The 24,035-nt window shown below is 41.3% G+C and overlaps 3 protein-coding genes across 3 annotated transcripts in view; 1 reads left to right on the top strand and 2 right to left on the bottom strand.

Annotated features, from left to right (window-relative positions):
* Positions 1 to 23,242, bottom strand: part of LOC6575458 (choline O-acetyltransferase) — a gene marked incomplete at its 5' end in the record, with an annotated part of 29,043 nt that extends 5,801 nt beyond the window's left edge. Inside the window, 3 exons of the mRNA XM_002001431.4 lie at positions 1,775 to 1,966; positions 3,445 to 3,524; positions 22,972 to 23,242. Coding sequence (XP_002001467.2) covers positions 1,775 to 1,966; positions 3,445 to 3,524; positions 22,972 to 23,242 — 543 coding nt within the window. The remainder of the gene's footprint in view (positions 1 to 1,774; positions 1,967 to 3,444; positions 3,525 to 22,971) is intronic.
* LOC122757018 (peritrophin-55) lies at positions 563 to 1,497 on the top strand. The gene is made up of 2 exons (XM_044008094.1): positions 563 to 672; positions 735 to 1,497. The coding sequence occupies exons 1-2, from the start codon at positions 663 to 665 to the stop codon at positions 1,355 to 1,357; spliced, it is 633 nt and encodes a 210-aa protein (XP_043864029.1). The 5' UTR covers positions 563 to 662; the 3' UTR covers positions 1,358 to 1,497.
* LOC26527719 (vesicular acetylcholine transporter) lies at positions 10,233 to 23,062 on the bottom strand. Its single transcript, XM_015167997.3, has 2 exons — positions 22,972 to 23,062; positions 10,233 to 15,144 (listed from the first exon to the last, which is right to left on the bottom strand). Exon 2 carries the CDS (start codon positions 14,598 to 14,600, stop codon positions 12,885 to 12,887), a length of 1,716 nt encoding a protein of 571 aa, XP_015023483.2. The 5' UTR covers positions 14,601 to 15,144; positions 22,972 to 23,062; the 3' UTR covers positions 10,233 to 12,884.
* Positions 23,243 to 24,035: the final 793 nt, after the last annotated feature.

Raw genomic sequence — 24,035 nt, 5'->3', positions numbered from 1 at the left:
CAAGTCCCGTTTCACTAGGTGCTCGCAATCCGAGGCTGTGCTTACATAATTACGCGTTGTTGAGCAATGGCTCGCTATCGCTATCGGAACATTAGCGAACGAACATTCGATCCTTGGGTTCAATTAAATGGAAGATCACCACAAATGGAATTTCGCTATAGAATTTCCGTTCTTCTTTGTATTTCCGAAGAAATACAGAAATAAAGTCAAGTGATACGAACGCCCATTATTATTAGCGGCGACGATGATAAGCGCGCGGGGGAAACGCTGTAGATATGAGCTACCCTACACAGGGAGGCTGTTGCCCCGCCTGCCGGCTATGCTAAGTGCCATGGTTAAGGGTGTGCACACTCTGCTTGCCCGATTATTCAATAATTAGTGAAAATTTGTTTGGCTCTTATCGGGGCAGGGCAGATATGGCATAGATTACCCAGGTTACATGGGCGTGCGAGCGCAATTCGGCTTCGATTCACTTTTAATTTTGGCAGAATGACAAGCGCAACAAGAATATTAATCTAGACGTGTTGCTCGAGCTGATTACGGGTGCCTTTGACAGCTCGCCGATCGGGCCATAAAAGGCTTTGCCTCCGGCAGGGTTAGAGCAGTGATTGCAGCGATTGGAAAGCAGCGAGACGCCTCAAGCAGCAGCAGCAGCAGCAACAATGAAACAAGGTGAGCATTGCAGAAGGAGGTGACGCTCCTCAGGCCTCATGCTGGATCCATCTGCTTTTCAGTTCTAATCGTAGTCGTTGGACTGCTGGCCATTGGCATCCAGGCACAGGATAATTGCCCCACACCCGTCTACACCGAGAATATTGTGCCCGTGTGCCAAGCAAATACGCGCATCAAGTTGCCCAACTATGCGGACCCCACCTCCTATTATTCCTGCAGCACAGGCGAACCTGTACCGGTGAAATGCGAACCGCCCAAGGGCTACTTCAGCTATGTGCTGCAGGAGTGCTCGACATGCGCCAACTACATACCCGCCGTCGAGTGCTCACAGAATAAGTTGGGCCTCAAATGCGAGAAAATTGATTCTGGTGCCACTACGACACCGTCGGGCTCGACAGCAGCGCCAACAACTAAGACTACAAATGCTGCAGATACAACTCCCAAAACAACCAAACCAGCCACGACCAAGGCAACCACAGTGAATCCCGGACCGACAGTGCCTTCCCCACCGGATGATACGACCGCGGCTCCCGGCCAGATCACCACCCCCAATGGCGATTTACCAACCGGCACCACCATCTTTGTGCCACAGCCCCCATCTCCCAATGATCCCAATATACCCGCTCCGCCTACTCCAGAGCCAACAGTCGGCACCCTGGCCCCTGAGCCGCCCTATGCTCCATAATCTGTATAACCTATCTATATGTGCGTATAAATGCTTATATATGAATACCGTTACCCCCTAATAATGTATATGTACAATTGAGTGCGCGAATCGATGTTGGATTTGAATAAACATTCACAGTGCAATGGCATAGAAACAAACAGGTGCAAGTATTACCCACTAGAGGCAAGGACTCTCTGCTTCTCCACTTAGTCCGCCCAACACTGAATCAGTCACTGTCAATCGCCGCCTCAGTCAGTTATCAATCGTGATCAATCAGTTAGAGCTTAATACTATAGGCACTCAGTCAGATCCTCTGTCTGTCTGTGTCTGTGTGTTAGTCAATCAATCAGTTATCAATCTGTGAGTCAGCCGGTTTCTTAGTCAATCACTCAATCAGTTGACAAACTTGTCAATCAATCAGGCATCAGAACTCACCCAGTTATCCTCCGCCTCGCGCTTATCCACCAGGTACTGATGCAGTCGGGGTCCCAGGCCCTGCGGCGACACGAACTGCTTGATGATGGCCTTGGTTCTCTCCAACTGAGCGGGCGTCGTGATGGGCTCCAGGGCGAGCACATAGTCGGCCATGGTCTGCTCCAGCGGTGGGACAGGTATCTTGGGTAGAGTCTGAAGAAGAAGTAGAGAAGGCGGAAAAGGGTTCACATACTTCTTCCCTTGGTTTCGTTTCGTTTCATTTCCTTCTTTTTATATTTTGAGCTTCTATCAAATTGTATTTGCGTTCAAGTTTTTTTTTTTGTCGTAGCTCATTTATATGCAGGACATTATGGCAGTTAGAATACAAAAGCAAGAGCACAAAAAGCGTAGACCCCAGGGACCCAAATTTCAAATCACAAAAAAGAAAACGAGAAGAAAAAAATGCTGGAAATAGGGCAAGAAATGTGGGGAAGGGGCATGAATCTGACATTGGGTTTCCCCCACGGCATTTTGCCTAGTCACGGACAACTCGAATCAAGAGCTCTGCTCAGCTGAGCTCTCGAGCACTGAGCATCCGAATCCCTAGTGGCCAAACACTCACAATTTCTTTTAAGAACAAACAACGTGCGGATCTCACAATCGATTTAAGATTCGCGCCAAATCAAAAATCGATTTCACTTATTTCCAATTTGATAAAACTTAAAATGAATACCTACAAAAATTACATCAATTGCAAATTAGTAAGCAGTTGATCTGGATTTATTTTGCTCATTTTTAGAGTGGAAAAGAAAAAAGAATATTTAATCTAATACAGCTTAATTAATGTCAACAAATTTTATTTTCCGTAACTATATCGCTGAATCAGAAGACATATGAGTCGAGGGGGAAAGTAAACATCTAGATCGATTGGCTACTATGGTAGAGCATTATAGAATAGGATTACCTATCTTAATTGTTTACATATGTATAGACTCGTAATCGAGTCTGAGCTTAAGTCTGTTTTCGATTGGTTTCTTTCGAATGTTTTGACTTCGAATACCCTTGGAGTAGTAGTCATAACAACATTACAAAGATCTATGCCAGACATTTAATCCTGAATTAAAAATTTATTACTTCTGTATTTTTTGTAGGGTATTTAAGCCTGCATGTTTCTGTTAGACAAGGAAATAGTTATAATATGCAGAAACTTTTCCATCTGTCATTTGACTCAGACAGAAGTCGAGTTGCTGCTATACTCTCTCTCTCTTTGTCCAACTCTCCCTCTCTCTCTCTTACACACACTATCTGTCTAGCTCTGTATGTGTCTCTATTTTCGGGGGTTGCTGCTGTGCTTTTACAGGTGAGTGTGGGACGGGGCATGGGATGAGGGCTGCGGCTGGGGGCCTTGGGATGTTTGTTTACAAGTACGGCGGACTGGTTGTCTGGCTGGGTCTGGTGCCCGGTTCCGGTTGCCCCAGAGGACGACGGTTGCCATACAAAAGCGCTCGTTATTTGCATTTGTAATTATAACAAACAGGATTAGTCTGTCTCTATGCGCGTCTCTCTCTCTCTGTCTCTCTCTGTCTCTGTATTTGTATTTGTATTTGAATTAGTCTAGTAGCAAGTTTGTAGAGCCTTGTGCAAATATTTGAAGTCGACTGCAAAGAAATTCGAAAATTGTGTTAACTCACGTCAGGGAAACCAAATTCGTCTACAGACTCCGCGGTGGAAAGCCATTTTTTGGGTATGGATAGTATGGAGTCTTTCCATCCTGCAAGGGAATTCGAAAAGAAACGTCATTAGATAAAGATTTAGGAATACTCTTAAAACAAAAATCAACATAAATGAAAATAAATCTTAGGTGTCTAGATTAGATGGGCTAAAAATACACTGCCCAAAATAAAATGTGATATTAGAAATTGCGCAGGCACAAAGGTGAATCAAGAGCTATAAGTCGGCAAATAACAATTACTGACTAATGTGTTGTTCACTGCGTTAATCTGAGATGTCTTCTTCGATATCGACTAAATGGAACTACTAGTTAATCACTGTCATATTCGAGTGTTCAGTTGGATTCCACAGAAAATGTAAGTCTCTTATCGGTTAACTAGACTGACAGTAGGGCAGCAGAATAGGGTTTATCGCACTGCTTGGCAGGCTGTCGCTCGCGCTGGGAGCTGATCGGACAGCATGAGATACCGCAGTGAATATAAGCAAGCAATGGCCCGTAGGCTGCCGGCTCTTCAGGCGCTATCTATCTATCTAGCTATCAAGGTCACAAGCTAGCTAAATCCGGCTTGCGAACGCCCATCAAGCTTTTTATTGGCTTCCGCTATTGGCAACGCAATAGAATTGGCCCAAGCAAAACTTAGCCCAACACTCAAGAGCTCAATGCCAGCCCCCTCCACTTGCTGGCTCCATTTTCGGAATGTCCTTTAAAGTGAAACTCGTTGGACTGTAAGTCGAGTGTGTAAGCACTTCCGGTTGCCCAGCGAGACGGCAATTTCCGTTATTAGTGAAGTGAGATAGAGCAGCCCAGACACAACTCATGTATCCGATGACAAATTTCAGAGGAAACAAATAAGTGTCTCGAGTCGCCTCTACCCCGCCTAGTATGCCTCTACCCCGCCTTCATGGGTTCACGGTATAAAAAAGAGCAGCAACTAATTCAAAATGATTGTAGACTTGATCGAGGGGGATAGAGTCATCCGTTTGTTGAATTGTTCCCGTCTACTTATGGCTATCATAATGTTATTAATAAAACTGGTTTTACGACAATCATGATAAAAGCAAAACGGTCTAAACAGCCATCAACCCCAACCTAAACCACAGCACGCGTGGCGTGGTAGCGTCCCGCGTTCCCCGTCCAGAGTCCCTGCACCCGGCGTCTAATGCAATTTATTATCCTTTTTTCATTATCTGGCCAAGACTTGGACTATAACTAGCTACAGTTCTCTCCCTCTCCATCTTTCTCCTCTCTCTCTCTGAACAATGGGGCACGTGGCACCAATTTGAGCATCCGCTCTATTGTTGCTATTCCTCAAATTGTTGTTGTTGTTGTTATTGTTTGCTGTGTCACGGTTGTCTTTGCGAGAAATAACATTAACCACAACCTGTCTAACTCCAGCTTAGCTCCCCTAACGACAGATTGAATAGGCCAACTCAGCTGAACTGAACTGAACTGAACGGAACGGAATGGAACGGAGACGCCCAGCCTCTGACCTGGCCGTAAATTATAATAAATTGCTTTAGGGAAATTCAAATTAAGTAATTAAACTGGAGCTTGTGCTCTGTGAAGCTGGCAGTTCTATTGAATTCAGTGAACTAGTTCAAATGTTCATTTTCATGAACGTCGTTTGTTTCATTCATCATTTCCATTAGCTGGATTAGTTTAGTGAAATGTGGGATTCCAGTTCGATTCGATGAACTAGCTCATATTAAGCAGAAACAACTCCTCATTCATTGAATTGATGTGAAGAGCTCGTTCAATTGTTCATTCATTTTGATAGCATGTTAATTTAACTATACCGTTAAGATCTTTTTCATTTCGACGACCGACTAAACTGAGAGCTCACTGATTTAAAAGAACAAGTTCCTTTGACTAACGCATTCAATGAGACTTTTTGTGAACATTTCGACGCAACTCTAATACTCTGCGTCATCCAGGACTTCGTCTTATCTTAAATAGTCGCAATTCTTAACTTTCAAGAGTTGAATAGGAAAGTCAACTAGTCAAGAAAGTAACTGACTTGAAAATACCCTACTCCAGTTTCATAACATGTAAGTGAATCCATTTTGGATTGTTTTTTTATACCCTGCAACGCTATCAAAGTGGGAGTCGAATATACTCGCTTCTTTGCACGTTCGCTATTGACTAGTCTTCACTGTAGCACAAATTGGATACATTGCATTTGCATCGCATTCAATTATGCGCTCTGACATGGACACATTTCCCATTGATTGATTGATCGATTGATGCTGGGATTTTTGATTAGGCAGACAGAGGGCGGCTAATCAGATATTCATGCGCCATTGCAGGGCAGACAGGGCGTACATCCGCTTCCCATTCCGTTCGCGTTTTCGTACTCGTACTCGCATTCGTATTCGTATTCGTTTTCGTTTCCGTTTCCCCTTGGAGCAGCTGTCTACCGATTCGCTTATTGATGAAGCCGTCAGGTTCAATTTGTGTCTGGCTGTCAGTTATTTTGTCGACTCATGCTCCGATGTTGCTTTTGTGCTCCCAGCTCGTTTTGCTTTTTGGCACATTAGCTCATTATGATATTCATTATGCTGATGTGGGGACGATTCACACCCCGTCTGCTAAGCTGATGGAGCTTATTGGCCACACGCCTCCCATTTTAACGGGCAGCAATAAAACGCTTCAATAAACCAAACAAGCTCATTATTAAGCAGCAAAAATCACGCTCGAATGCCTTGAATTTCTCTCGCTGCTCGCTCCCCCGCTGGATGAGGCTGAAGCTAAACCTGATGCTGATGCCGGGCGGAGGTTAGACGACAGCCAACTGCTGCCGCCTGTCAGACGCGGCGATAAAAATGTAATCCCAATGAAAAATAATGTTGCTTCGCAGCCACGATTCCAATTTAGCAAAAACAGTCAACCCCCACGACCGCGGCTCATTACGGCCCGCACAGCTCGGCAGAGATGGAGCAGGAAACGGCCGGCAGTAAGGGACAGGGCAGGGTAGAGCAGGGGAATCGATGCTGCATTTGAAACTGTTGATCTTTAGACCTGCGTATCCCTCTGCATTTAGCAGAAACCGAAGCAAATGAAGCGAAGCAATTTAAAAAGGCAAAACAAATCCGTGAATCCGTGAGGCGACCCTCACTCTGTCGTCTACACGAAACACCAGTCGAACAAGCTGTGAGCCCAGCTGGGTGCAGCAGGGGGCAGCAGGGGGTAGCTGCATGCCCACAGCATTCTCGACTGACTGAATGATTGAATGAGTGAGGGACTGAGTGAGTGAGTGTGTGAATGAATGAATGAATGAGCTTTCGCTCCTTTTGTTCGCTTGCTGGGTGCAAAGGGCTTCACTTCTATATTTGAGGGTGTTTCGCCCTTGCCACACCAGCTACCGCTACCACTCCTGCTCCCACTGCTTCCGCTTCTGGCACGCACGCAACAATTGAGCCGTAAATCCTTTACGGCCTTAGCGCTTGCTGTTTTACGCCGCTTCCAATATATATTCTCGTTGAGTCTTTGGCTGCGCTTTTGTGCTCCTGCGGCCTGTTCTTGGGATTGTTTTGTGCGCCTAACCAGGCATCCTCTCTTATTATAGACTTTTGTGCCGCAAACAAAATGAACAGCCTCATATTATTTGTGTGTATTTTTTTCCTTTTCTCATTTAATTGTTTGAATTGAAACAAGCGGAAAGCGTAAATTGCTTACGTATTGCTTTGTTGCCCCTTGGGCTGCATTATATCATAGCGACGACTAGAAGATGCCCTAAGCACATGAAATATATAAAATACACAAAAGTGAACTACTCAAAGTCAGTATCGAATCTGCATAAAGCTCGTATGGTTCTCGAGTTTTGGGTATAGACAAACATATGTATATCAAAAGATACTATGATAGATACTATGATATATGATGATGGCATGTAAGCAGCAAAACTGAAAAACAAAAAGTAATTCATATGAAAAAAGATTTATGGAAAGCTGAAATTATCTAGAGCCCAAAGTTTAAGAGTTATGCTGGAGTTACTATGGGTTGGATATTGATGGCACAAATGGAAAGTCCATGATGGAACATAAGTAATGCTATCAACAGAAAATAAGTATCCAGCTCTTATAGAATCTAATTCAGGATATTTTCGAATCGGTTTATATTGATCTCATAAAGTTGAAAGCGGATATCATTAACAAAAATTAAAGATTTTTTAAATGACAAACAAGAATGTCTTTAATAAAAAATATTTAAAATTTCAAATAACAAATCCAAATTGGAGAAGTTTGATTGTAGCAATATGTCAAGTGTGAAAATAGTTGTTAGAATGTTAGATTGTTTCAGCATACATACATATATCTGTATCTAGTTTCGAGAGCTTTTCATAAAATTCAAGTCTAGAACTAATACACTCGCTTTCACATCAACAACATCTATTGAGTGCATCTGACAGACACTTGGTCTACATGGCCCGCTTACCGTGTGGCCTGGGATGGCTGGATAAGATGGGGCTGCCCACTTTTCGGCAGCCACAGCAAGCTAAAGTTAGTTTCATATTTTTGGGGCTCAGCGCTGGTGCGTGCCAGAGGCTCGTGGCCAAAAAGTTGCTAATGGAAATTGCAAAACAGAAAATCCATTTTCCACACAGCAACAACGTCCAAAATTTCACAGCCTCAGGGCACGCACATAATTTCCTTTCGACCAGCAGCGGTTGCTCCTGCTCCTGCTCCTTCTCCTCCTGCTAATGCTCCTGCTCTTGCTTTAGTTCGTTGTTGTGGAACCACCACCAAATGCAGAGCAACCACCAAACCACAGAAGCAAAGTTTCAACAGAACTTTGGCTACATTCAACTTTCTCACTCACTCTCTTACTCTCTCTCTCACACGCTGTCTCTCTCCCTCTCTCGCTCCTTTCCAATTAGGTAATTCATATAATTATAGCTAAGGTCCCAATTGAAAGACTTCTTTTTCATGGTTAACAATTATATTTCAATAGTATTTCATTTGGTTGTTGTATTTTTGTATTTGTATTTGTATTTGTGTGTATTCTGCTGCTCTGTAATATGCATTATCGTTATCCTTTCAATATTTCACTTGATCCATACGCATTTCAATTACAATAATTTATTTATGATATATATATGTATATTCCATTCGTATTCTTAGTATGCCGTTAGCTGTTCAATGCCATGATTTCTTGATAGAGCAGGGGCAGCGGGTTGGGAAAGTAGATAAATAGATGATAGGTATAGGCATGAAGTGTTACCCGTCAATTGTATATTTGATATAATTACTTCAAGCATAGAGTATTTCGCTTTCAGTGAACATAGTTAAGAGTTAGAAACTAAAGTTTTCTTTGGATAGACTTTGAAATTGTGAACAGCAAACGTTTTCAGAACTGTTTTGAGTATAGAATAGAGTTAGAGTTTGAGTTTGAGTTAAAAGTTCTCTTTAGCATTTTCCATAATTGTTTGAGGCTCTATTACAAATATATATTTATATTTATATAATAATACAAATACTAGTTTAACACAAACGTCTATAACATTAGCAGAAACAAATTGTGGAGTTTTGATAATTTAATCTAATCTTAATATATGTATTTGAAACACTTTGATCAAAACTTACCATACGCAACTAATTTCTCTCTTCTTCTTGCTATACAAAAACTGAATTGTGGCGGAATTTCTTGAGGGCTTTTCGGATAGTACAAATACATTTGCCTATAGCTCATTAAATCAGTTTTTTCTTCTTCTTTTTCTCGAAAATGAAATGTATACATTTAAAAATTATTATTATTTTTTTTTTTGCTTTTGTTTAACTTTTAAATATTTTATAATATGTAAAAATTATATTATTCATATATTTGTAATTATAATTTTAATATATTATTGAACATTCAACACTTTAAATACATATTTTATGATTTTAAGTTCAATTTTAAAATTATTGTTATTATTTTTTTTTTTAATTTTCTCTTGTTTATAACTTTGTGTTTCTGTATGTAGCACATCGTACATTAATTATATATATATTTGTTTAATACATATTTATATATTTATATATATTTATATATTTATATATACGTGTGTGTGTATGTTAGCAACACTGTTTAATTTTTACAATACGTACAGATATAGTCGTAATTTGTTAAAAATTGTTCAATTTCTTATAAAATTTCGTTAGATATTACACTTAGCCGGCCCTTTAGCATGCTTAATAACGTACTCCTACCATGAGAATACCCCATAAGTATCATAGAGTATTCGTTAGTGCTGTGCAGCGTTCGTATTGGCTACTCCAATCCAATTACTAAACATCATTTCAATACTCGTTCACGATGAACACAAAGGGAGTATATTGGTTTTTGCACAATAATTGTGTGTGTGTTTGTATATTAACTTTAAACATCTAATATCGGATGTAGATTTCGTATGTATGGGGTAATAAATCAAAATCCTTTTTTGTGTCGTGAGCGAGTATTATGCAGTCGATAGCGTCCGAATGCCACATTTTAACTGTTTTAAATGTAAATTTATATAATATATATATATATATATATATATATATATATATATATATATATATCTTTTTTTTATATTTTGTATTTTGTGTATATATCTATTTTTATATATATATCTAATTACATATTTATTTTTAAATATTTTTTTTATTTACTTTTATTTTGTTTTTGGAAGATACTTCAAACATTTTGTCAAATGGTCTCTGCTATATGTAAAAAAAAAAAAAAAAAATCAGTGGATTAATTCTGAAAATTTTCCTTTTTTTCCAATTTGAATTTGATTTTGGTTTTGAATTTGGATTTGGATTTGGTTTCGGAACAGAAGACCATTTTGAATGAACAGAATGTTTGTACAGCTTCATATGTATGTAAATCTAGTTTCTCTTTCTGTTTCATAGTTTATATATAATTGTTTTTTAACTAATTGGTATATTGCTTTCCGAAATGTTATTTAAATATGTATACTGATACTGACTGTATATATATATATATATATATATATATTTAGTGTTGTATATGTAGCGATTCATTCGTAACGGATCGTGGCATTATCTTTAAGACTCTGCTTGTGACGTGTGTGTGTGTGTGTGTGTTTGAAATGAACCTTTGATGCTTCTATGCTATGTTAACATGGATCGTAATCATACATAAACTATATATATATTAATTCTTTATTCCATTCTATATAGTATATATAGTGTTTTTTTTAAGATTCTGCTCGTACGGTGTGTACTTGTTTTAATTGATACGTTTGATGGGAGATTTTTTCATGAGTTTTCATTCATTCATATTTACTAAGAGCTTGCTTAAAATGTATTATAAATATATTTATATATATGTTATGTATGCTAAATGATAATATACAGGTTACAAACGGAGTGCCACATAAAGGAGAAAACAGTATATATCGGGTATTGAATATATATGTATATATACTTATTATGATCTATTCAAAACGGTTGCTTAACTAATTGCTTTGAAAATCAGTGCATTTGCTAGACATATAGTTCGATAGATATGTATGTATATATGTATATATTTTTGCAGTATATGGGCTATATAAACTAGGCTGGTATTCTGCTTCTTAAAATTCCTCAAAATAAGCTCTAACTGTATATGGTATATATGTATATATACATATATATACTCGCAGATTAGATAACTTTGCTGTTAATTTGAAAAAATGGCCGTGTCACTGATATGTTTACGGATATAGAATGTTCAAGAGTTTCAACTAGCGTAATTATTATGTAATACACATTCAAAATCTATAAATATCTATGGAATAGATATATATGTATATATATTCATGTATATATGTGCTAACACAGACCAACTAAATTTGATGACATTTTGTAATCAATCCATAACACTAAACTGTTAAATGAGTTCATTTTAGATATTCCCAATTTGGATCTAGAAACAGTGACATGAGCTAGAGATAAAATAAGTTTACATTAAAGCAAAATAATTTGAAGAGAAACTAAAAAACTATATTCCAATATTCCACTAAACTAGTATATCCCATTAGAATATCTCAAGAATCTGACTTGATAGCTGTCAGCCTCACTTTCAGCTTAGTCTGCCTGCCTGATTACGCAATCCAATTGACCTATATAACAGACTATAAAAGATTGTGATAATTAACTGTGTACAGTAATTGTTATACAAAAATGTTCAGTTGACTTAGATCCTAGACAGAATAGGTGTATAATATATGTATATATAGAGAGCAGCTATAAAAAGCTGTCTGCAAAATATGAGTGCAATTAAAATGATATATATATATATATATTTAACGTACAGTTAGCTAAGTTGAGATAATGTATCTGTCGATACATACACAAGGTACACACATTTATGCTATGCTATTATCGAGCTGCTAGGCCTAGGCTATACCCTGTATACACATAGATATAGAGGGGGCTTAGCCAACGGTCGCATAGAGTCGACAAAGCAAATAATAATTGATTGGTAGGTATATATGAAACATCTAATATTTTCAAATTCTTGTTACGGACTAAACATATATATGTATATATATAAATATGTATGTATGTATATATAGACGATATTTGATGTATACTCGTGCATACATGCACCATATATGTACATATATCGTACTAATAGCAATAGTTAATATCACTTTGGTAATTTAAACAGGCGAGCCATTGAGACTCTGATATGTATCGTTACCTTGGTTGTGTCTTATGTTAGAAATATCAGTAAATACTTGAAATCAAAAATCGTTTTCAAAACTCCAAATGATATGGCACAGCCGGTCGGGCGGCAACACGATGCCCCACAGATGCGTCGCAATGGCACACGAAAGGGTGTATATAGTTCGGTTTGTGCAAATTGTGATATGTCTGCGATATGAATGCCATTGCCTGCTCCTCAGCACGACGACACCTGTGGCACCTGTCCAGCCTGCTCCGCTGCGCCGCTTACGTGCTACGGCTTGTATAAATATGTATATAACTATGTGTCTATATATATATATATATATATATATATATATGTGATATCTGTTGCAGATCGGAACTAGGAACGAGCGCTGCTGCTCCTTGAGTTTGATCCAATTATGACTATGCTTTGGTTGCTCTAGCTTCAGCGTATAGAGTACTGAGTATAGTTGGACCGACATCGATAACGGTGCCAATATACTACATATATGTATATCCTATGTGTAGCTGCGTGCAATCAGTGTATGATACAAAACTGGTGCGTGGGGGCTTTAGCAGCTGAACTTGAACTATTTGCATGCCATATGCAGTTTTATAGTGTACGTACCACTTACTATTTATATATATATTTATATATATGTAGGTAATATCCTAAACCAAATTCAAGGTGAGTTCAACAAAATTATAGGTATATGTATATATAGAAATGATAATATCTTTTCTTGAAGACAACAGTTTAAAATCCTTGTCTAAAGGGATTCGCTGGTCCAGCTGGACCTCTGCTTGGCTGCTGCTGCTGCTGCTGCTGCTGTGCCTGCTGGAAAGGATTCGCCACGCGTGGCTGGGCATAGCTGCCGCCCTGCTCCTGGTAGCCCGGCTGGTAGCTCTGATCCTGCTGGTAGCCAGCGGCCTGCTGATAGTCGTACTGCTGGTGCTGCTGCTGCTCGTCCAGATTGGTCTCCTGCTCCGATTGGTACTGCTGGCCGTACTCGAGGTGATTCTTGAGCTCGCCCTCGACGGGCTTCTGGTCGTGCATGACGTAGGTCTGGTACTCCTTGTTGGGCGGATCCTGCATCAATATGTTGGCCTCGTTCTCGAACGGCTTGAAGTCGTAGATGTTGCGCAGCTTGCGCAGCACGGGCACATAGGCCAGATTCGAGAAGGCGATGAGAAAGTTGAGCGCTGTGAATCCAATGGCCTCCACAACGCCGCCCGCTATGATCGGCCCCACGGCATAGGCGATCGAATAGGAGATGTCCGCGATGGCGTAGATGCTGCCATAGACGGACACATAGCGCACGTCCACCAGGTAGCCCAGCGTGGGCAGCAGCGCCGTGTCTATCAACGCGATGCCGAAGCAGATCACACAGATGGGCAGCATGAGCGTCTTGTAGCCCCCACAGAAGGGTATGACGAAGCAGGACAAGCCCTCCAGGGCCAGCCCGCCGGCTGCCATTAGCCACTGATGCTGCGGATACTTGCGTGCCATCTTCACGGTTATGACCACGCCCAGCACGTGTGGAAAGAAGGCGGGCAGCCAGACCATGCCGATCTTCCAGTTGTCCGTGGTCATAGTGTCCTCCATCCACAGCGAGATGGTGGGCTCCAAGAAGGCGAGTGCCACATTCGACATGGTCAATGCTCCAGCGCAGACGGCGATGTAGGGATCCATGAGTAGGCGCCAGATGGGTATTACCTGGTTCTGGACCTCTTTGCTCTGTCTGATCTGTTCCTTGACGGGCTTCATGACCAGCAACAGCATCAGGCCATCCAGCAGGCAGACCAGAGCCAATATGAGGAACGGCACCTCTTTGCCCGCAAATTGGTACAGAGCGCCGCCAAAAGGGGGCGCCACCAGGCAGCCGAAGCTAATGAATGCCAGCGCAATGCCCAGCGCCTGCGATCGCTCGTTCTCCTCCGTGAAGCGATCCGCAATCATGGCCAGACCCGAGGTGTCGGCGAACGCCGAGCCAGCGCCCTGCAGCGAGCGGGCGAAGAAGAGGACGCTGTAGCTGCTGCCGCAGGCGAAGACGGCCGTCGAGAAGAACATGATGGTCAGGCCGATCATCATGGGTATGTCGTAGCCGATTTTGTCAATCAAGCCGCCCGAGAACGGATTCACCATCAGCTGGACAATGGCCTTGGAGGCAAAGAGTATGCCCGTGGCCGAGTCTTGACCGTGATGATCGTGATGCGTCGGAATGATTCGCCCAGTGACATTATCTCGGAGTGGCGGCGGCGTTGGGCCCTCATCGAAGCTGCCAATCTCGCGCAGATAGTCGGGTATGATCGGCACAATGACCATGTACAGCATGTTGTCCAACAGCAAGGCAATGGAGACAATGACCAGGATGAGGCGACGCTGATTCACCGGCTCCTGTATCTTCTCCCACACAATCTCCTTCACCTCGCGCACCTCCAGGTTGATCAGCGGTATTTGGAACGAGGCCATTTTGCTTTGCTTCTCTTTTGATTAAGTACTAAGAATCGCTTGATCTCTTCCAATCTCTCTTTCTCTTTCACTCTGCAAGCACAACTTCAGTAGCAGGCGTCCATTTTGCAAGCTGCTCTTTCGATTTGATTCTAGAATTGCTTAAGCTCTATCGCTCTCTCGCTCTCTCTCGCTCTTGCTCTCCGCAGGCTGCAGTTTAGTAGCTTAGGCAGGGGGACATTTTATTTGTAGAATAGCTTGCGTGCTCTCTATGCCTCTCTCGCTCGCTCCTTCTTTGTACTATGTGTAGCCCTTATAGTTGATCTGCTCTTTTGCTTGCTGCTCTGATGCTTTTCGATTTCATGTCCGCTGCCGGAAATTGGGCTGCTGCATCCGTTTGCGGTTGACTTTTGGTGGTTCGCTCGTTTGTGGTTAACTCCAGTTTGCTTTGTTGCAGTTGCGGTTGCAGTTGCACTCACAGCTGTTTCTTACATGATTTCGTGCTACTGTGTTTGCTGTTGTTGTTGTTGTTAGTGTGTGAGTTGTTGGCATGCCAGTGAACAACCTTTAACGACACAGAAACAAGATTTCGTTAGTTCTTTCATTATTGCTCAGACAGTAGTTAATTGTTTTTGTTTTTTTTTTTTTTTCTCTCTTTTCTCTTTTCTTTTTTAAACATAATTGATTTGATTTGGCACTTTTATTGAAATATCATAGAATTTGATCATTTGTTTTTATGATTGAAATGTTGTTTCTGTGTTGCAAAAGGTTGCCTGCTGGTGAACAACAAAAATGTGTATTTGTTAAGATTAGTTTACACATATTTACATAAATTAAGTAGAGCGCTTGCTGCTTGCACACATTTCAATCATAAAACAAATACCGTACCATATTCTATAGAGTATTCCAAGTGCCACTACAATGGCATTAACAATAAATACATATGCAATTACTTCAATTGGGCCGCGAGGGTAGTTCGACAAGCATGCTCACAGCCGCGTGGCCACACTTCAGAATCATCTAATTACATGTAATATTCGCTTTGTTCCACACAAAAGCGAAACAACAACCACAAGCTTTGACAAAGCGCTTGAACGACACGCAAGCCACAAGAAGTGGCTTGAGTCCCAGTCCACTAAAGCAGTCAATCAATGGAGTGGTTCTAGTGCAAGGAGAGTAGGGAAGAGGAGCGAAGAGTTGATAGGAGAGCAAAGGAAGAGTAAAGAAGAAACGACTCGAGCTGCTTTATAGTTGATCGAATCTGTCGATAGCTTTAAACTATCAGGACTTTTCATACATATGTACATAAGTATATACCTTTATTATTATGCAACAATTTTATAGTTTAAAGTTGAAGTCTCAGCACCTTTTAGTTGCTCTATTTTATATTCTTGCCATTTATAGACCCAATGGACAACTGTCTGCTCTCCCATGCCAGCTATCAATGCTGATCTAATTTCAACATTTATCTACCTTGTTGCCACCCCCGAAAAGACAAACACAACATAAAAACGTTACGTGTGCAGGGTATTAAAATATACCCAAACTCCCTCCAGCCCAACAACCAACGCACCATCCAACCATCGAGTCGTCGAGCCGTCGAGCCGTCGAGCCATCCAGCCCCTGTCTGATGGGGTCTTTTGGTATATGCGAGACGTTAGAATAACATTTCGTTTTATCATTAAATTTTCATGACCACGTTTCGTGTGCTGTTTTATTTTTTGTTGTTGCTGGGCAAACCCCCACCTGCCTTGCCTTGCGTTTCTGTTTGGGTGGGTGTGGCTGATCGAAGGCGGGGGCCGGTGGCGCTGAGCATAGCCAGCCCTTGGGCTTCTTGCACATGAGTCAATTATCGTGGATGTGTGTGTGTTTGTGTGTGTGTATATGTGTGTATGCGTGAGCTTTGCTATCACTCGCTCGCTGAGCAAAAGAGAGTGTATTGGTATTATAGCGCCGTATGAATAGAAAGTTAAAGCGAAGGAATATAATCTCCATGTATCATAGAAGAGAGCCCTTGGAATCGAGCTGAATAGACAAGCAATAAAGTTATTGCATTCCTGTTCGTTAGTAATAGTCGACTCCATTGTATACATGCATAGTTTGTATAAAGCAAGAAGCTATAATGTTTGCAAGAGCAGCTCGATACGAGTCCAGTCTCTTAAGGAAATGTAGAATTATATTGAATGGCCTTTGGCAGAGACTGCAATAGATTCACAAACTAAGCGGAGATTTTCTGAGAATCCTTTTGCTTTAATTGCCTAAAAGGTTGAAGCAGTTGAGCAACTCAAATGACGGGGAATGCAATCAGTTAGTCTGAAAGCTAGAGCTAGGGCTTCGCGAACACCTACAAGCTGATATGTGTTAGATTTTAATCTAAAGGTGATCTGCCTTATAGATGGAAAAGGCTGTAGAACTCTCAGCATGGAACTGAAATCGAAATCAATTGGAATGCTTGAACGAGTATTGACAGATGAGTGCATCCAATTATCAAATCTGAAATACTTTAGAGATGGAAGACGTTGATAAGCTATAAGCCAGTCGATGGTATCCATAAGAATGCTGCTTGAACGAGTATTAAGCAGTCGATAACTGCCAGTTCACATGACATTCATACAGCGGAAGACTTTAATTTTGGGTTTGTTTTGGTGTGCTGCAACAGGAACAGGAACAGCAACAGCAACAGCAACAGCAACAGCAACAGCAACAGCAACAATAGAAGCAACGGCAACGGCGACTGAGTCGTGGCTCAGGTGGGTCGCTTTACTTGACCCTGGGGTTGGCTGCACGCGCTGCTTTTTATCAAAGCCAGGGGTTGGCACTCGCAGCTGCTCGCTGCTCGAGTCAAGTGCAGAAACGTGTGCCAGCGCCAACATGTTGGTTATAATAATGAACGAGACCAGGCCAAGCCCAGGGGCCTGGCACAACATCGGGATTATTAAAGTTCACACAGACAGAGAGAGAGAGAGAGAGAGAGAGAGAGAGAGAGAAACTTTGAACATCAAACAGCGGCAATTTATGTTTACGCCTTTATAATTTTATTGATTTTTCCGCGCTGACTGGCAAAAAATAAAAATAAATTCTGTTTGCAGCTGACGAATTTCCCAGCAAATAAACCAATTTCTGTTACATTTTCGGATTCGTTTTCATTTTCGTTTTCTGTTTCCATTTGTATTTCGGTTTCAGTTTGTGTTTCATAACGTCAACTTCTGCGGCTCTCATTATACCTTCTCGGCTTCCTTTTCATACTTGCCTCAATTAGCAAAGCCTCGAGTTCATATTTTATGTATGAATTGCGCATCTGTTGCGATTCTAAAGCATTCACAAGCAAGCCAAAGCAACCTCTGCCCAGCCTTGTAGAGAGAAAAGTCTTACTGTTATCTTTCCCTCTAAGCACTTATATTGTTGTTCTCTGTGTGTGTGGAAATTCAATCTATCCGCAGACAACTAGATAAAACCGGCCAAGTGCACTATAAATTGAAATTCTCGCCTGCAACTCAAGCTGCCTGGCATAAGAGGCAGCTGCAAAATAGATTACTTTTCACATAGTTTTTTTGCGCAGTGCACATAAGTAAGCAGTTGAGTTATGAGCTTTCTGTTTGCTTCAGTTGCTCAAAAAGTCTGCGGAGGGGAGCCCATCACGATGGGGAGTGCTCGACTGTGAGATACCCAGAAATATATGTATGTAGTAAAAGAAGAATAAATAAGGATATGAGGAGCATAATATATTTTCCACTAATTTATATATTTAAATATCAACAATTGATCAAACTACCCTTCTTCTGTCTGCCACCAAACCAATTTTCACTTTCCACCCACTTAAAAATAAAGTTTTATCAGCTTTCCATACACCCCCACTCCACTGGCTGCAGGGTATCAAAAAGAAAATTACATTTCTGTTCTGCTCTAGACGTGGCCCTCTGCCGTCCGACTGCTCGAATAGGTAAACAGGGCATAGAAATACAATTTCATTTTTCTTTCAAATTAAAATCGCACACACATATAAGTACGTTAGCCAACACTGGCTGGGAGTGGGTGTTGAGCGGCAGCGTGTAAAGCGTGAAAGGAAAAACCAATCATAATATTTATGATAAGCCGCGTTTCATTTGTCAGCCTACAAAAGGCAGCGCTAATCCTTACAAGTGTTCCATTGTGCACACACAGAGTGAGAGATGGAAAGAGATAGAGAGAGAGAGAGAGAGACGCACATACATACACATGTATTTAGAGACACCCTTCCCTCATCGAGCATTTGTGAAGTGTTGTAAGCTGCTTTACTCAAGTGGATCGGACTGGGCAAAGTTTGCTGTGCGCTGAGCCGTGCGCATATTTATGGCACTCACTGTTTCCAATCAAATTCGTTGCCTAATTTCGGGCGTCGCTTTCATTGATTAATGACATGTGAACCAGACGTGTGTGTAGCGTTGATGTGTGTGTGTGTGTGTGTGGGTGTTTGCTAATTTGTTCTCTGTCTTGCCATTAATTGAACTGTGCTCAGGTGTGTGTTAACCGCAACTTGATCGATTTGGCTTCACCTTAACCCTCTTTTCTCTCATTTCTCGGACTTGCCCTCTCGCAACGTCTTTATCCGTTTATTCGCTTTGTTTTCTGTTGTCAAGTTTAATTGTCTTGTCTCTGGCTTTGGCCCTATCGATTTCACTGCAATTGGGTTAGCTTAGTTAATTGGCCGTAAGCCAAATATTTTAATTGCAAAACTTTTCAAAAGAATCAAAAATTATCAAAAAAAGAAGAAAGGAAAGGGAAAAGGAAAAGGAAAACAAGTGAAACGTGGGCCGCCCACTTTATCTGTTATCATTGTTGTCTTTGCTACAGCTTTAAATGGCTTTCAGTCAATTCCCTGGAGGCTGCGTAGCCACTTAGCCGGGATCAGGCTGCAGCTCCGCAGATTATGGTCGCACCAGCTCCATTTACAGCGCCCGTAAATATAAGAGGAGCGTGTCTATTACACCAAATGGCAAGCGAATACTCTTTGCCTCAAGGCTATTTACATTTTGTGACACCAGAGAGCAAAGCTCGAAGCATCACGCACTGGTCTCTGCCTGCCTGTCACTTAATGAATTTATAGATACTTTTGCTATGTTACACTCGCTTCAGCCGCTTCCCATTCCAATATGTACTAAGTGTATCCGAGCTTCATCTAGCTCTTCATTTTGCCTGGCTTCTAATGGCACAATGGGGCGTATACGTGCCTTGGCCTATAAATCAAAACATTAACTGGGCGTGGCCAGGCAGTGAGTGTGCGTGCTTCTACAGCTCCTAAATGGCACCTCATTCGCCATGCCACGCCTCTATGGCAGCGCCTTCCCTACAGAATAAGCCTCGGCCAGCTTCGCTTACAAATTGCCAGTCAAATAAATTACATTGTATGCGCGAGTCCATTGCTCTATATGTATATATGTATATATGTATAGAGACTTACATGCATATATACTCTGTTAATTTTGTCGGCTGTCCAAGCCTGATTAATCGCTAGTTCTGTCGTTTCGCAGCTCGTGCGACAAGGCGCAAAATGTGAACATTTGTGGCGCTACAAATGCCTCCCAATCAACAACACCATCAGCGACCGGTTTACAAGTTTACGACTTTTGATGTTGCTGCAGCAGCATCCCGGCTGGGTCTGTGGCAGGGGCAGGGGCTGGGGCTGTGGCTGAAGGCTGCTGCCAGACCCAGAGTAACCTCTCGTCCTCGGGTGCCCCATCAAGTTGCGCGCTCAGCGAGTGCAAGGCGGGCATATCGAAAGGCGAATAACTAAGTCTGAACTGAAAAGTTCCCTTAGGTAATATAGAACAAAAATGTGAAATAAGTTTCTTACATGCAATCTGCATTAGATGCCTTCAAGGACAATGGCCAATAAATAGGGTATACAAATGTTCGATGCCAAATCTTATATAGAGTGAAGCTTAAGGCTACCTGAGATATAGATACTCTATAGCTATAGAGATTAAAGATGTTTAAGTAGCCAACATTCCTGATTAGAGTGACATCAATTATCAAGTTGTGGGTCTGCATTTCGGAAATCTGACTAAATGAGATCTATGTGCGCAATTACATATATGGAAGAGAACCTTCACAAGTTTTAAAGGTGGTACCAGAGACTTATTCATGTGCAGATCTTTACTCTTACATATTAGCTATGTATATGGACAGCTTTTCATGTTCCTTGATTTAGCACGTGAGCGGGAATCGGAGAGTTATATGCAAATGACTCCATTTCTATAAACCGTAAAAGTCTACAGAATTATATCTAAATACAGCTAGAAGTAATTTTCCAGAAAGTTTTCTTATCAATTCGGGCTCCACTAAGCTGAGCGGGTATCACGCAGTCGATTGCCAGCAGATGCATTTGCTGCTGCTTATGGCTCAATAGAAGCAGGTTCAACCCTCGAGTTGCTGCTGCTGGTTTGCGGTCTCTCGATTGGGAAAGGGGCTGACGGGCTCTATGTGTGTGTGTGTGTATGTGTGTGTGTCTGTGACGTACGCTCGCTCCTTTTATCAGACAGCATCAAGACAAATGCGTTACTTGTTTCTCGTTTGGGCTTATTACGAGCTACCTTCCTTCCTGCCAGGCAGCCTGGCAGTGAGACAGTGAGGCAGTGAGGCAGTCATCCCAGCCCCGCCGTCAGCCACCCCATTGGAATGGCTTTTGTTTTGACATGAAGACCGCTATGAACACATCAGCGTTACAAACGCCTCGACAAGGGCAAACAAGGCAAACAATCTAATGACAAGGCGGCAGCCAGCGCTCGCTCTGTTTGTCTTTGTGTGTTTCTGTGGCAAATTTATATTTATTGGCTTCATTATGCTACAGCAGCAGCAGCAGCAGCCGCAGCAGCCACAGCAGCAGCAGAGACTACCATGTGCAGGTTTCTGTCTCCAGGAATGATTTTTGCCAACCCTCAGCAAATTTCTTGCTTTTAATGATTTAATGATGAAACTAAACACAAACTTCATTTGCTTTTGGCAAAAATTTCCTCTGAATGTAAGGCATGGCAGTTATTTTCACAGTATTTAATTGAAAATATAATTGTCGATTGCATAATGTGAATATCATAATATAAAAGTAAGAGAATGCTCCACTTGCAGTTATCCGAGCTGAACTGAAGAACTGACACACAGATATGACTATTAATATAAGTTTAGTGTATTAAACCTTTTGCATGGGGCTTAATTAAGGTAAGTTGTCAAGCGAAAGATGAAGAATCAAAGACGAGTTTTAGTTATTCCCAAAAGTTGCTCATATATACTATATACTATTAATTTTTAGTATATTAACAAAATCCGTAGAAACTAAATTTCTAAATGTTTTAATAGATATTTTGTAGACACAGAAATACATATGTATATTATTATGTATTTTAGTATGTGTATATGCTAAATGAATGGCAAAATATGTAATAAAGCTCTAAGTAAAACATTTTTACATTTTATTTTGCATTTGAATTTGTTGTATTAAGTACAACCGAATATAATATCCAACCAATTTTACACATATAAATGTTTATTGTTTCTCACATTTTATTTATTTAAAATGAATATAAAATTGGCCTCAAAAGGAACATGAATACAAACTTTTAATACGAAACAATTTATTAAGGTTAAATAAATAAAAATTATTTAAAAGATATATTTTTAAAACTTTAATTGAGTATTAGTTTAATATATTAAAATATTTTTATATAGTGAAATATTCTAGATAATTAAAAAATTAAAAATTAAAAATATATAAATTAATTTGATTTTAAATATTTACAGCTCTTCAGTCTTAAACAGATCTAATTAAATAATAAAATAAAGGTAAGAAAATATAAAATAAAATAAATGCCTAGAAGCCAAATGGTTTCGATTGCTAAACAAAATTTGTATACTGCACATTTTTGGAATTTTTGGTAAAACTTCAAAATCAAGCTTCCTTCATCATTGCAGTTTAGTCGCGCATTACATAAGAACTAGAAGCGATTTAACCTCTGCTCGCAGACACGTTGAAAATCTAACTGTAAGTGTTTCAATTCCATTTTGTGCCAGTGACAAAAGCAGAAACGGAATGGGCCACGAAATTCGCATGTTCCTGCACACACACACACACACACACACACACACCCACCTGGCTGAGCATAAACTGTGCCTGTGTGTGTGTGTGTTTGTGTATGTGAGACGGTGTATGCGTGTGTGAGTGTGTGTAGAGGCCGAAACACTTGGAGCTTTTTTAGCAGTGCTTGCATGCGAGAAGTTTGTTTAATTTTAATTAGATGCGAATATCCTAGGCAAGTTATGTAAGCCACTCGCATGGAGGACAAACACTGCTAGAGCTAGACTAGAGCTGTATGCATACATATAGATATAGATAGCTGTATAGGTATTGGTGTATCCGACTAACCTGTATCGCTCGGTGTGATATTGCTCAGGCGATGGCTGAGAAAGCCGCGCAAGTTGGAGACGACACGCTGCGGCGAGTTGGGGCCGCTGCCAATCGAGAAGCTACGCAGTTTGGAGAACAGGGCGGCCGATTCAGCGCTGCTCCCGCTGGCTCCACCAGCGGCGCTGCTGCTGCTGTTGGCCTCGTTGGACGCCACGTTCGTTGCGTCCACAAAAACGGAGTTGGCAGGAAAGCAACTATCTCCCTCTCTCTCGCTCTCTCTGTGGTCGAGTTATGTAAAAACCGTTACACTGAACAAACTTAACGCGGAGTCAACCCGAACGCGCTGATACCCTTTCGTTTCACTCACGCTGCCCACGCCCACGCAATTGAATTTTCGTTTATTTCGCTGTTGATTTATTTATAATTTTCCTATTTTCTTTTCTATTTTATTTTATGGATTTTGCAAAGTGAGCAACGACAGCAGCAGTTGGCAGCGTGCGTTGTGTCGTCCGGGCAGGAGCAAAGGTAACTTCTGTCTGGCGCTGCTCGCACGTAGCTGCTGCTATACCGTTATTTTCATTTCTTCTGCTGCTGCTGCTGCTGTCGCTGCTGCTGCTGCTGCTGCGGCTGTGGCTGTGTGTGTGTGTTTTTGTCGGTATTCAGGCTGGAATTCCAGCTCAGGTCTCTTTCGGAGCTTTCCACGGCGCAGGACATGACGCATGCGCCTGCCTGTGGCTGCCCACCAATTGGCTCGCTGGCTGAACCTCTCCTGCCTCGCTCACCAACCGCCCCACCTGCTCCCCTCCCACTGTCAAGCGCTAAGCGCCTTCACAGTTTTCCCATGCATATTACTTGCGGCTCGCTGGGCACATTTGAATAAAATTCTATTCGCGCCGCGTTCGTTCTTCGCTCTTTACCTTCAGCGTTGGCTCACCCACGCAAAAGAAAATCAATTTCTACCTGTCTAGGCAGCGCGCATTTTTCTTACTATTTTTTCACCTGCCTTGTCTCTTGTTGTTGTACTTTTGCTTTGTTTATTTCTGTTTGCACTTCATATAGCATACTTTTTGGGGCTTATATAA

Source organism: Drosophila mojavensis, unplaced genomic scaffold (genome assembly GCF_018153725.1).
Source record: "Drosophila mojavensis isolate 15081-1352.22 unplaced genomic scaffold, ASM1815372v1 contig_231, whole genome shotgun sequence".
Lineage (NCBI taxonomy): Eukaryota > Metazoa > Arthropoda > Insecta > Diptera > Drosophilidae > Drosophila > Drosophila mojavensis.
Note: the sequence above shows the minus strand (reverse complement) of the source record. Positions and strands in the feature narration are given on the sequence as shown.